Source organism: Syngnathoides biaculeatus, chromosome 13 (assembly GCF_019802595.1).
Source record: "Syngnathoides biaculeatus isolate LvHL_M chromosome 13, ASM1980259v1, whole genome shotgun sequence".
NCBI lineage: Eukaryota > Metazoa > Chordata > Actinopteri > Syngnathiformes > Syngnathidae > Syngnathoides > Syngnathoides biaculeatus.
In genome coordinates, this window is record NC_084652.1 from 26,965,930 (window position 1) to 26,980,465 (window position 14,536).

The window sequence follows — 14,536 nt, forward strand, 5'->3', positions numbered from 1 at the left end:
ATTTCTCTTCCCAACTACTCCATGGTAAAATAATTTAAACCCTGCTCCTAAACTTCTAGCCTTACTCCCCTTCCACTTTCTCTGTTGGATGCACAATATATCAACCTTTCTCCTAATCATCACGTCAATAACTCCTGAGCTTTTTCCCCATCAGGCTAAAGATGGTAAAAAAAAAAAAAAAAAGCAATCAAATCAAAAAAGTCAGCACATAAGGTACACAATTCACATAAAACTATGTTAAAATTAAAGTCAAAACAGAAGCAGTCAAATAAACAGTCAGCACATAAGGAACACAATTTACATCCTACCTCGTCTATGTAAAGTTAAAGTTAAGAGTATGTGGGTAAGAAGGTTCGAGTATGAAAATATAAAGGATATGTACAGTTAAAGGATATGGGGACGAAAGAGATTCACACCAAAGTCTCACGCCAGTAGTTGCAGGTTGAGTTGTCCTCACGGTCCTTTTACAAGTTGTGTAGCTTGTACAAGATTATGCAGCTACTCATGTTCGATGTTTCTTCAACAGCAACAGTTTGATCACAAACGCGGTTCGTTGTTAGCCAGCTAAAGGTAGTCTGGACCCAGGAGCAAGTTTAAGTCAGCCTATCTACTTGCCCAACTTCCTCACTATTAGTTCTCACGGTCCTTGCTGTAAATGACACGTAGGTTTTGCAGGTCGTGTAGGTACTAGGGATTGATGTTTTCCTCCTCGGCAAATGTTTAATTACTGATGCATCTTGTTGTTAGGGAGCTAGGCTAGGCTAAGCTAGGCCGCACTTCAACGCGAATGATATGGCTCCAATTTGGGTACTTAGATTTCACAGATGATTTTTAGTCCACTGAAGTTGTCACCAGGGGTGTCCCACATCGAGTATTTACAACATTAGGTCCAAATTCAGCAGAATCTATTCATTGTACGATCGGGTTGGCTGGAGCCTCCTTGTTTTCTCTGCCACCAGATCGAGAACCCAAAGAAGAAGCTTCATAATGAAACAAGATAATGACTAAAAACACACTGCCAACACAACAATAGTACTTCATCCAGGGGGAAAAGTTGAGGGTCTTAGACTGGCCAAATCAATCACCGAACTGAAATGCAATAGAGGATGCATTTTACCTCCTGGAGAGACACTAAAGGAAGAAACACCCAGTAAAAGCCATGAAAAAGCAAAATTTCAAATGAAGACGAAAAGTCTAGTGAATTCAATAAGGAGAAATAAGGAAGATGAAGGTTAAATGTTTTTCATTTGAAGTAAATTTATCGTGTTTTCCAATATTTTTAAAAAGTGGATGGGTTCAAATAAAAGTTGCTCAATTCTGAGTTCTTGAATACATGAAATAAATCCTGGAATTTTGAACTTCTCATTCATCTTTTGATTTGAAACACAAATGTCTTCAGAATACATAAAGGATTTGACCTGGCTATTCCAATACCTTTGGAGGGAGGGAGGGAGGGGGAGACACACACACACACACACACACACACACCACACACACACACACACACACACACACACACACACACACACACACAATGTGTTCAGTCACGATCATTTCACCCATTCAATGCAGTCAAACACTGTATAGGAATACTTACTTATCAGCGCATCAAAATTAGGGTCTGGACGCAGCGATCTCTTGGAAACCAACTTCTTGCGGCATGTAGGACATTCTTTATTGCTAAAAATCACACATAGGACAAAGAAATAAAAAAATTGACTACATTAAAAAAAAAAAAAAATGAATCAAGCGACGAGTTGAATGATAGTCTAACTTTTTTTTTTTTTTTTATTGGGCACGCCGTCACACGATCAGCTGAAACTGCCTCGCGATCGAGCACTCCTGGTGTAACTGAATTTTCTTTGACATGACTCATTATGTTGCTGACTTTCACGGAAATGCGCTTGCAGTACGTGAAGCAGCTCGGAACACATGCTTTTGGCATCACTTACATAAATGCTCAGTACGGTTAACTTGCATTTCCTTTTTCCAGGTGAATACCAATTGTTTAGGAGCAGGCTTGTTTTGTGAACAGTGTTTATGAAATAAACACGTAAATTAATGTCAAGAATACACAAAATAAGCGACTTCTTTCAAAATCTATTTTTTCTACTCGTAACAAATTTTACGCGCGGGATTTTTCATGCTGTGCAGATTTGCGAGTGCGATGGCGCGCTCGTCAACTCTGAGTGAATGGTATATTAAAACTTTGAAAACTCTGTGGACCGTCTTTCTTTGTAAATATCTCGTTTCAACGTGGGCAAATGTGGCTTATAGACAGGTGCGGCTTATGTACAAAATGTTTTTTCCTAAAAATATGTACTGGGTGAGGGTTATAATCAGGTCCATTTTATAGCCCAGAAATTATGGGTTATATGCTATGAGTTAGCATTTTCAAGTAGGTTGCCATACCACGTATTGCAATGGAGCAAATTGATAGTAATTGGCTTATGTGGCTCGGGTTCATGTGTTGAGCTGAGCTGAACCAACTCTCAAATTGAACACCAGATGTCGACAAACCAAATTATACTTGAGTGGATCACCAGCACGGCAAAGGTCTCTCTATTAAACGTACCCTTCCCACTTAGCATCTCAGCGCATTACATACATATACCAAAATCAGTAACCTTAAAAACACAATTATTTTCATATCTTTGTATTCACATCTTGTTTTTGACATAAAGACATCAACAGGATGCGTTTCAGCAGCTGTTGATACCCTGTGGTTTAACGGTTTTCCAATGGCGGAGCACAGCTGGCTACAAACAGGATGTTTGCAGCATCGCTGGTTTGCTGAACAGGTAGCCTGTGACACCCTTGTGTTACCACACAGGATGTTTGCATGCAACTGATCTTATTTTTGTAATCACTATTTTTCCCTTTAACCATTAGTGAAGAATATGATGCTTTGAAACTGCTTTGTGTAAAGAATAGAACCTGTGTATGACTTGTCTCTCTAAGGCAAGGCAAAGCATGATGTGCGGACAACGAGAACAACCCTGTTGAATGCATGATAGAATTGTATTCACAAGAATGTTGATACATTTATCGTTATTACTTAAGAACTAGAGTGAAACTAGAAGAAAGATAGTGGTTATATCTACGGGATGCACCTGTTGTTTGGTAATGTAAAGGGAAGTGACAGTTAAGTTTGCGGGCGCCTTGCCCTATTTTGAGTGAGCTCAGGGGGGCATAAATGTTCCACCCAAAAGCTATAAAAGCCTTGGATACGGAAGTCCGAGGCTCTTTGTCCGTTTTACACTGACAAAGAGATGGGCTTTTCTGCAGGGAGTAATAGTCATAGGACAAGCTGGCGGGGAGAAGTCTTCGAGCAACTTGGGATACTTATTTTTGACTTCTTTCGATTGGGAACGAGCAAAACAACTACTATAATAAGGTAATGGCAGGATAATACCATCGATATTATGTGGTTACCTAAGAAGGCCAAATTGGCTTGACAATTAATCCTTAATCCTAAAATTCCTTATTAAATTGGGCTTCGAGTTTCGTAGGACTTGATCACCACTAAAAGGCTCACTCAAAAATGTATACCTTCCCGATTTTCTAATGCTTTTGATCTTGCTTAATTTTTATTACTTTTATCATTTATTTCATCCGATTTACCATGAGTATCATCATTTTAATCATCTTTCCTTTTATTGATTTATGTTCAATTAACATCGAATTTTGCCTTAATATTGCAACTGTACCCAGCGTCTGGTGGGAGTAACTGTCAAGTAATGAATGTTATCTGAACAATTTTTCTGAATTTATTAAATACTTAAAATTTCCATTTTCTGTTCTTATAATGAGTTGTCTCATTTTTATCATTCAACCTCATTAAAGATTGATCATCAACGACATTATCATCTAGTTGTAAATTCTATTTTGATCAGTCACTCATTGATAATTTCCATCTTAATATAAAAAATCCGTACGATCCTAACAAGGATTGTTAAATTTACTAGGTCAATGACAAGTGCAATCGATTCATAAGAGATGAAGCTGCTGTAAAAGCAGAGCGGTCACTTTGTCACCCTTTTAGTTTGTAAGGTTACCCTATAAGGGCTGATAAGTGAGGGCAGACCGAATCTGCAAAACTAAAGGCAGTTGTTCACCTAGGCAAATTCATCTCGACACCAACTTAAGAAGCGCCCACCCCCCTGCATGAACGGCGTTAGAGTTGGGTGGGGTAAAGGGGTAGCTTAACCCTTTAACTGGAGAGTCAGTCAGGACATTTCTCCCGATTAGTCCTACAGATAAGCGGAATCTGACAGCATGTAGGTAAATTAATCAGGACCATGCACAATATACAGATACGCGTCAAACTTTGGCCCTGCAAAAGCTAGGAAAGAACATTAATAAAAAAAAATTAAAAAATTCCACACTGCCATAAAGATTTAAGGTGCTATGAAAAACTGTTGACCCATCTCAGTCTTTTACGCATATATTACCAGTGTAATCTTTAAGATCAAGGAAATGTAAATATCACAAAGGTAAACCCACATCAGCAATCAATCCAGTTTTTACTAAACATTCAAAGCCGCCTGGTATAAACATTGCTATGAAAAAGTATTTGCCATGTTCCTGCTTTTTTTTTTTTAACGTCAATTTCATGTCAAGACTACACAAAATCAGCAACAGTCTTTCAATGTCTATTTTTTTTTACTCATGGCAAATGTTACACGCGTGATTTTTCGTGCTCGACTGTGCAGATTTGCGAGTGCAATGGCGCACGGGTATGATCACACCAGTCAAATGTGAGCGACTGCTAACTACAAGCGACGTTCAACCCCAGAAGAAAAGATGCGCGGGCTAGCCGACGACCTAAATAGCTTTTACTGCAGATTCGAAATAGACACTTACACACTACACACCCAAAGCCACCACATTCCTCTCCACCGTTTAACATCCACGAACGGGACGTTACATAGATCTTCAAATAGCAAAAGATCAACAAAGCACGGGCCCAGACCTTGCGATCCCAATGCTGCCTAAAAGTCTGCGCAGACCAACTTGCTCCAGTCTTCGCAAAAAAATTTCAACGGGTCTCTAGAACTGTGTCAAGTACCACCCTGCTTCAAACGCTCCACCATCATACCGGTCCCCAAAAAAGCAGCAGCCTCAAGTCTTAATGACTACAGGCCTGTTGCCTTGACATCTGTGGTCATGAATTCCTTTGAACGCCCTTTGCTGGACCACCCCAAGAGCGTCACAGGTCCCCAACTGGACCCACTGCAGTTTGCCGATAGAGCAAACAGGTCTGTGGATGATGCTGTCAACATGGGTCTGCACCTTGAAAATCTTGACAGCGAGGGTCACTATGGGAGGATCCTATTCGTGGACTTAAGCTCTACATTCAACACCAACACCCCTGAACTCCTCTCTTCCAAACTTCTCCAGCTCAGTGTCTCGTCTACCATCTCCTGGTGGATTTACAACTTCCTGACGGGCAGGACACAGCAGGTGAGGCTGGGGGACGCCACCTCATCAACGCGCACTATCAGCACCGGAGAACCCCAAGCTTGTGTCCTCTCCCCTCTGCTTTTCTCCTTCTACATGAACACTGCACCTGATTGCAACCGACTGTCAAACTTCTGAAGTTCGCAGATGACACTATGGTCATCGGCCTCATTAAAGACAGCGACGAGTCTGCGTATCGACAGAAGTGGCGAGACTGGAGCTTTGGTGTAGTCAACACAAATATGGTGTTGAATACTCAAAAGACTGTGGAGATGATTGTGGACTTCAGGAGGCATTCTTCACCACAACTCCCCCTGATGCTGTCCAACTGTCTTGTTTCAACCGTCGAGACCTTCAAGTAGTTGAAAATTACAGTCTCAGAGAACCTGAAGTGGGAGATGAACATCAACTCCATCCTCAAAAAATCCCAGCAAAGGATGTACTTCTTACGGCTTTTGAGGAAGCACGGCCTGCCACAAGGGCTGCTGAGACAGTTCTAGACAGCGGTTATCCAATCAGTACTGTGTACCTCCATCACAGTCTGGTTTGGAGCCGCCACTGAAAAGGACAAACTCTGAGTGCAAGGGACAATCAAAACCGCTGAATGGATTGTCGGCACCACTCTACCCACTACCGAGGACTTGCACGCAACGCGAACTCAGTCCAAAGCAAGTAGGATCCTTTGCACCCTCCACATCCTGGCCACCAGCTCTTTCAGCTCCTTCCGTTGGAAAAACAGATCAATGAAAGTCAAAAGTAGCAGTCATTCGAACAGTTTTTTACCTATGGCAATTAAATCATTAAATTCTTGATCAGCGAAGCAACTACAATGAAGAAAATAAGTATTTGAACACCCTGCTATATTGCAAGTTCTCCCACTTAGAAATCATGGAAGGGTCTGAAATTTTCATTGTAGGTGCATGTCGACTGTGAGAGAGATAATCTAAAAAGAAAGGGAGGGATTTTGTGACTCCCAACAATTTTCTCAGAAGCAATCACAAGGTGTTTGGCCTCATTTAATGCCCCACACAAAAGCCAAATTTTGGTACATGTGGATGACATTTTAGTGGCCTCAAACACACAAGAGCAATGCAAAATTGATACATTAGCGTTACTGCAATATTTGTATGACACAGGAAACAAAGTTTCAGAAGACAAAATGCAATTATGGAAACAAGAAATGACCTATCGAGGACACATTTTGACTGACCGAGGACCCATTGTCAGTGACAAACGGAAACAAGCCATCGCCAAGGCTCCGAAACCTGGAACAAAAAAGCACATGTCGTCGTTTTTGGGTCTTTGTAATTATTGTCGCGCCTGGATTGCAAATTACTCAGAAATCACGCAACCATTGCTGAACATAATCTATGATAAGACAATGACATTACAACATAAAATTGCATGGACGCCAGAAGCCGAAAAAGCTTCTGATCTTGTCAAGAGAGACTCATTGATTCAGCTGTGCTAGCACTACCACATTATGACAGGCCATTTGAGCAGACAGTGACAGCAAAAAAAGGGTTCATGATCTCAGTGTTGCTGCAGAAACTCGGAGGAAAAATGAGACCAGTTGCATACTATTCGCAACAATTGGATTCCGTAGCACGAGCCACTCCAGACTGCATTCAGGCAGTGCTGGCCGCTGCTCTGGCTGTTGAGGCGTCTGCAGAAGTAGTCTTGTTCCACCAGTTAACACTCAAAGTGCCACACGCAGTTTCAGTCCTTCTTCTGTAAACAAAGATGACATTTTTGTCACCAGCACGACACTTACATTGCACCACAACATTGTTATCACAGTGACACATCACAATTGTAAGACATGGGGGACTGAATTCAGCGACACTTTTGCCCCCACCAGCAGAGGGCAGTCCACACGACTATGGAAGCCACGTCCAAATTTCCACCAAACCGTGACCTGACCTCATGGACACAGGAGAGGTTGTTTTTGTTGACGGATCAGCAAGCAAGGGGGAAGACGGCCGCAACAGGGTGGGGTTTGCTATAACGACACAAACTAAGGTCTTGTTTCAGGCAACACTTAGCTCTGTGTGTTCTGCACAGACAGCAGAATTTTCTGCACTGATCCAGGCTTGTAAGATGTTTTCCAAGAAACATGTTACAATCTGGACTGACAGCCAATATAGCCGGCGCTCAGTCCATGTGTTCTGTCAACAATGGTCAAACCGGGGCTTTACTACCACAACAGGTAAAAAGGTTGCTCACAAGGCACTTCTCCAGCAGTTACTGGATGCAGTACAACTGCCGGACAAAGTAGCCATTTGTAAATGTGAAGCTCACTAAGCAGGAAACGACCCAATCACAATTGGTAACAAACTAGCTGATCAAGCAGCCAAGGCTGCAGCCGAGGGATTCCCCATGGTTGACACAGCACTGGTGAAAGAGTTAACAAAAACACGCAGTAACTCAACATGACGTTTTGATTTCACATCAGAAAAAAACACCACTCACTGAACGCACACATTGGGAAGACAAAGGTGCGAAAATTGACAAGGACTTGGTTAGCAAATTGGCCGATGGAAAACCCTGGCTGCCAAAATCATTGTTTGGATGGGCAGCAAGATTGACACATGGGTTGAGTCATGTGTCAAGAGGGGGGATGGTGGCATTGACAACAGTATTATCACACACATGGGTTTACACACTTTTCAAAAAATGTTTGCAAACAATGTGTTATCTGTTTAAAAAATAATGCACAAGGGCATTCAAGACCACGAAGGGGAACATTTCTTCTACCTGCAGAACCATTTCACACAATCCATATGGATTACATTGAGTTAAATAAAGCATTAGGGATGCAATATTGTTTGGTGATAATTGATGTGTCCTCCAAAGGGGTTGTTTCCAAAAAGCGCATGCTGATGTGAGGACAGTTGTAAAAGCACTGTGTAATTTTATTATTCCAACATTTGGCATTCCAAGTGTGATTCGAAGTGACAATGGCACACATTTTGTGAATGACTCTGTGACAAGTTGGATAACTGCTGAAATGGCCTGACTGTGTTTCAATTGTTGCAACAGCAATGAGGATAGTGCCAGCCAAAGGAAAAACATTATCCCCATTTGAAATTCTATATGGCCACCCTTATAGACTTCCAGACCTCGACTCGTCAGAATCACCGGCAACGGGCACATCGATCCCAGTCCACATGAAAAACATGTTTGACCGGAAAGAGATGCGTAAACACTGACTTGCCAGTGTATTCTGCTCCACAGACAGATCACGTCCACGTGGGAGATCAAGTCTTCCTCAAAGTGCTGAGACCTCGCTGGGAGAGTGAACGCTGGGACGGCCCAAACCAGGTGATAGCAGTGACACCTACGGCTGTAAAGGTCCAGGGACGTGACGGCTGGATCCACTAGTCACAGTGCAAGCTCCTCCGATTCCCTGCTGACGGGCCTAGCGACGCCAGTCCCTCGGGGAGGATCTCTACGACGTACACACCAGTGTACTGACGAAAGACCACAGTTGGAGAGAGGGTTTTCCTTGGCAAACACACCCCTCTCAGGAAGATGGAGCAGACCACCGGCCAGAGGCTGACCGCAGTCCTGTCAACCAAATATGCTGTTTTACTTTCTTGCAGGGCTGTGCCTGATGAAACCTCGCAGCAAGGAAAGCACCAACACAGAACAGTTGCCAGCCGTAGACTTGTCTACGTCCATCCTGGGAAACCTATGGCTGCCAATGAACAGAACGGGGACGGTGATTAACGTAACTTCCCTTTCTCAAGAACTTACCATCACCATCCCGCTGGACCAATTGCAGTCCCACCAGACAAGGTTCAGCAAGATCTCAGCGGTTCCTGACTATTTGGGTGCAGATTTAGAAGAGCAATACACTGAAGTAACTAAAATGAGTCAGTGGCGAGATTATTGGTTTTATCTAATGAGTGCCCATGATGCAAATGATAAAAAATGGTTGTCCTGGTCGAATTATATCACTTCTGTTCATGGTGATCATTGGTCAAATCCACATAGGAATCAGGGAGCGTCAAATTGGCACGGCAAAATATCTACCAAAGTGACAAAGTCTGATGTTCCCACCATAACATTTGTATTACAGCCAATGTCGTCCCTACCAAACAAAGACAGAGAGAACTGTACTATGCTCACGCTATGGGCATGGTACAGAGGAGGGGGCCATCCGCGTGTCCCAATTAAATTGTGCTATAATTGGCATTCCACCCATCTATAGTGGTCAGTCAAAGCAAGAACATCTAAACGCTGTTGTCACCTCCCTGCGAGAAAAAATAAAGTTAAAGCGGATGGTGTTAAACTCACTTTAAAGGAGAAGACATTGAAACTCTGTTAAGAGAAGACACAGGTGTTGGGATCAATGATAACCTCTTGCTCAAACGAGTAGTGGCAGTAGCTAAGTCGTTAAAGAAAGATTGTGTTGTGTGTATGAAATCGCGTGACGCTTTGCAGGTTGTGGAGGCAATTCCATCTGAGTGTGTCCTGAATATGACTCAGGGTCTGCCAGGCACCTCTTTTTGTTTAGCATACTCGACTCATTTTCCTATTGTGCAAGGAGAGACCAGACCGATGTTGTTTCACCCTCCAACCTCTGGGAACTTCATGTGCTTTAAACGAGATAAGTGTGGACAGACTAAGTGTACTGATCATGGTAACATCAAGTTCACTATGTGCAGCACCACTGAGACTTTTCCAACAAATCTCACCAAGTTTGTTCGGCGTTCTCAGTTGTGGTAGTATTGTGGAGGAGGGACTCTGTACGCCAAATTGTCTTCATATTGGTCAGGAACTTGTGCGTATGTATCAGGAGTTAGTTGACGTGATAATTAGGAGAAAGGTTGATATATTGTGAATTCAGGAGAGCAAGTGAAAAGAGAGTAAGGCTAGAAGGAGCAGAGTTTAAATTATTTTACCATGGAGTACATGGGAAGAGAAATGGAGTAGGGGTTATTCTAAAGGAAGAGCTGACTATTGGAGGTGAAAAGAATCAGATCAAGTGATGAGGATCAAATTTGAATTAGAGCGTATTATGTGAAATGTGATTAGCGGCTATGCCCAACAGGTTTGGATGTGACCTCGAGTTGAAAGACAAATTCTGGAAGGAACTAGACAAAGTAGTCCTGACCATCCCAGTCAGAGAAAGAATTGATTGGTGCAGATTTCAGAGGACATGTTGGCGAAGGAAACAGGGTCAATGAAGAAGTGATGGGTATGGATCGCAACCGGTTACAAATAAACGGTTTTCGTTTTTTTAAAACCAAAACCATAATCGGACTTTCGAAATCGGTTAAAATTTCCAATCATTTCTTCCGGTTCCGGTACACCACATTTTCAACATCATTTCCACTTTTTTCAAGTTTCGCTGTTAGAGTAAAGTTGGACTCAAAAGAACATTCAGTTAAATCAAAGAAACATCAAACATGGCATCGAGGAAACGCTCGGTATACTTGCATGCCCTTTCTGAAAGTCAGAAAGAAGAAAGTCAACATTAAAACATTTTTACAAAAAAATTTACAAAAATTTAACTTACACGAGTGTGTTGTTGAAAGCCACATTCAACAAACTTGTTTGTCAATATTGTATACCAACTACCCCATTACCGCGGAGTAAATTAACGATCGATGGTGTAGCGCCGGAGAAAAGGAGTCGGAGGCGGAGTGTCGGACACAGGAACAAAACTTGTTTTATCGGCAGACATCAAAACACTACTCGCATAAGGGGGGAAAACTCTGAACTCGTCACTCCGTAAGAGCAACAACAAAAACAGTCCGTGCGGTACCCCCCACCCCAACTCAAGGTCCCGCGGGTGAATTATGTAAACACCACTATGGTAACGGTTTTAAAACCGGTTAGGAAAGTAAGCAGTTTTTTGCGATCCCTATACGGCATCCAGCAAAGGAACTTTGAGGGTAAGATGGTGGTAGACTTTGAAAAAAGGATGGAATTGGCAGTGATGAACACTTATTTCCAGAAGAGACAGGAACATAGACTGACCTACAAGAGTGAAGGTAGAAGCACACAGATGGATTATATTTTGTGCAGACGATATAATTTGAAGGAGGTTACTGACTTTAAGGTAGTGGTGGGGGAGAGTGTAGCTCGACAACATAGGATGGTGGTGTGTAGGATGACTCTGGTAGCGGGTAGGAAGATTAAGAAGGGAAAAGGTAGAGCAGAGAATCAGGTGGTGGAAGTTGAGAAAGAAAATGTTGTGTAACCTTTCGGAAAGAGGTGAGACAGACTCTAGACTGACACCAAGAGCTCCCGGAAGACTGGAATACTACTGCCAAGGTTTCCAGAGGCAAGTACAAGAGTACTTGGGGTGTCTTCTGGTAGGGAAGGGGAGAAGGATACATGGTGGTGGAACCCCAAAATACAGGAAGTCATTCAAGGAAAGAGATTATTAAAGAAGAAGTGGGACACGGAGAGGACCGAGGAGAAGCGAAAGGAGTACATTGAGATGCGACGCAGCGCAAAGGTAGAGGTGGCGAAGGCTAAACAAGAGGCATATGACAACATGGACACCAGGTTGGATGCGAAAGAAGGAGAAAAGGTTCTCTAGAGGCATGTACACCAGGGTTGAATATGAAAGGAGAAAATTATGTCTCCAGGTTGGCCACACAGAGGGATGGAGATGGGAAGTATGTGCAGCAAGTAAAGGTGATTAAGGATAGCGATGGAAATGTGTTGACTGATGCCAGGAGTGTGCTCAGTGGATGGAAAGAGTACTTTGAGAAGTTAATGAATGAAGAAAATGGGAGAGAAGGAAGAGTACAAGATGCAAGCGTGAATGACCTGGAAGTGGCAATGATTAGTAAGTAGGAATTAGAAAGGCACTGAACAGGATGAAAAATGGAAAGACAGTTGGTCCTGATGACATACCAGTGGAGGTATGGAAGCAATTTGGAGAGGTGGCTGTGGAGTTTTTCCACCAACTTATTTAATAGAATAATAGCGGGAGAGAAGATGCCAGAAGAATGGAGGAAAAGTGTACTAGTACCCATTTTTAAGAACAAAGGCTGAAAGGAGTGTTAATTAGTGATGCTTCCCATAACCGCTGAATACGCGAATGTATTGTGCAACCATGGTTATATAAGTTGTTTTTCACTTTTTGTTTTCTTGTTCGCATGCATCCACTCACTTGTTTTTCGTATCACTCACTTGTTTTTCGCATCACTTGTTTTTCTGGTCAAGACGTCTGGACCATTTCACTATCTTGTTCGCATGCATACCAAAGATGAACATTGTTGTGGGATGTCTTGACAGTCATGGCTGCGTAAGATGTTTTTCAGAGCCTGAAGGACACACTTAAGTGTCAATAGTAAATCAGGAAACAATCGTTGCGGCGCCAGGTGGGACGGGTAGGCCACCCGCCCTTTCTCTCGCACGCAACTGAAAAGTATAATAGAGAGATGCAGAGTACAAACAGGTAGAGTCTGCTGCGGGTTTCGTACGGACGCCCAGCTGGTTGACAAGCGGACCTCTACCTGGGTGATCGGCTCTCCACCTTCTCGGCATAGGTAAGGGGCTCATATGATTGATTTCACGCAATGTCAACTGTATTTTGAGAACTTGCATTTGGTCGAAATAAATATGCCAGTTATTGAGGCTAAATAGCATTTGGGAACGTTGGTCTTTTGTTGAGTGTCGTCTTTGTCTCCTGAGCGGCGACCAGCACCGATCCTTTCAATAAAACGTTTTTGGCGTTGTCAGCAGGATCGTGCAGGCTACGCGCAGGAGATAAAAACGGGATGCATTGGTTTAGAAAGAGAAATAAGGGTGTGGAAGAGGCATCAGAGGAGGAGGTGGTGCTCGGGTGGGAAGGAATCACTTTCCGAGAGATAGAAGCTGTCTTACGGGAGCATGGGGGACCGTGGACAAGAGTGAATCCCGCTGCCACGCCGCTGGCATCATGTGATATGTTGAGGCGGGTGGATGTGAATGCTCGTGCTCCACTGGGAGGCACGCAGCAGATGTTGTGGATTTGTGCGGAAGCTTGGAAAAATTGCGTGTTGGAGTTGGATAAGGTTAGAAGCGCAGAAAATCAAAAGGCGCAAAAGGTTATCCAGCTAGAGGTTATAGTGAAAGAATTAAAGGAGCATTTGGCAAAAATGCAGAGTATAACGGAAAGAGCTGTAATGCATATCTCCTGAGTGGCGCGAAGAGGGCAAAAGAAGAAACCTCGTAAAATAGAACAAGCGCAAATCAGTTCATTGACCAGCGCAGTGGAATCTGGAGGAGTGGAACGGGGATATGTGGGGGGATAAGACCGGACCCGCCACCACAGACTGGGTTGTATCCCTCGTTAAAGGGGTTGCAGATACACCCTATCACGCGACGAAAAGAGCAGCGACGCGTGATACCAGATCGAATCCAGGATCTGATGGGGGCGGACGGTCAACCAATTCTGGACGAAAATGGCGAGCGAGTGCGAGGGCCGGTCCCACAAGCGCAGCCAGAGCCAGAATTGTTCACGACTAGAGAAGATTATACACAGGTTGGCATGGTTGTTTTGGGAGTATCAAGATGGCGGGTGGCTACTACAATTTTGGTGGCCAATGAGCCATCCAGTCTTTTTTTTTTTTTGTTTGATTTTTTTTTTTAGATCAGTGCATTAAATAGTGAGGATAACGCAGTATAGGAAATGAATGAACGCTCACTTTTGCACATAATACTGCTTCCAACCATACTCTTATCGTGCGTGTGTGTTTGTACGCATGTGTGCACGTGCGGGTGTTGCCTTTCTATCGTGCGTGTATGTGTTTGTACACGTGTGCGCGCGGGTGTTGCCTTTCTACAAGTGTTTCAATAGACTTAACGTGACAAAGATCTTTGTTTACCGAAAAAGCTATCCAAATACTATATTGTATGCTTGTCATATCTTCTGAATAATGTGCACTATGTTTGCATGTACAGTTTTACAAAGAATGCACCGGTTCCTTTTTGTTAACTATGTGTCTGTGTCCTTTGAAGTATATGATATGGAAATTTATTGGGATAAATCAGTTCAAACAGTAACAGCGTTAGTAGATACCAGGGCGGAGGCCTCAATAATTTATGGAAATCCAGAGAAAAT

At 43.0% G+C, this 14,536-nt stretch overlaps 1 protein-coding gene across 5 annotated transcripts in view; it reads right to left on the reverse strand.

Annotated features, from left to right (window-relative positions):
- rnf2 (ring finger protein 2) overlaps positions 1-14,536 on the reverse strand; it is a 96,078-nt gene that overhangs the window by 37,649 nt on the left and 43,893 nt on the right. For all 5 annotated transcript variants that reach the window (XM_061839508.1, XM_061839507.1, XM_061839511.1 and 2 more), the window contains exon 4: positions 1,598-1,680. In XM_061839508.1, coding sequence (XP_061695492.1) covers positions 1,598-1,680 — 83 coding nt within the window. The remainder of the gene's footprint in view (positions 1-1,597; positions 1,681-14,536) is intronic.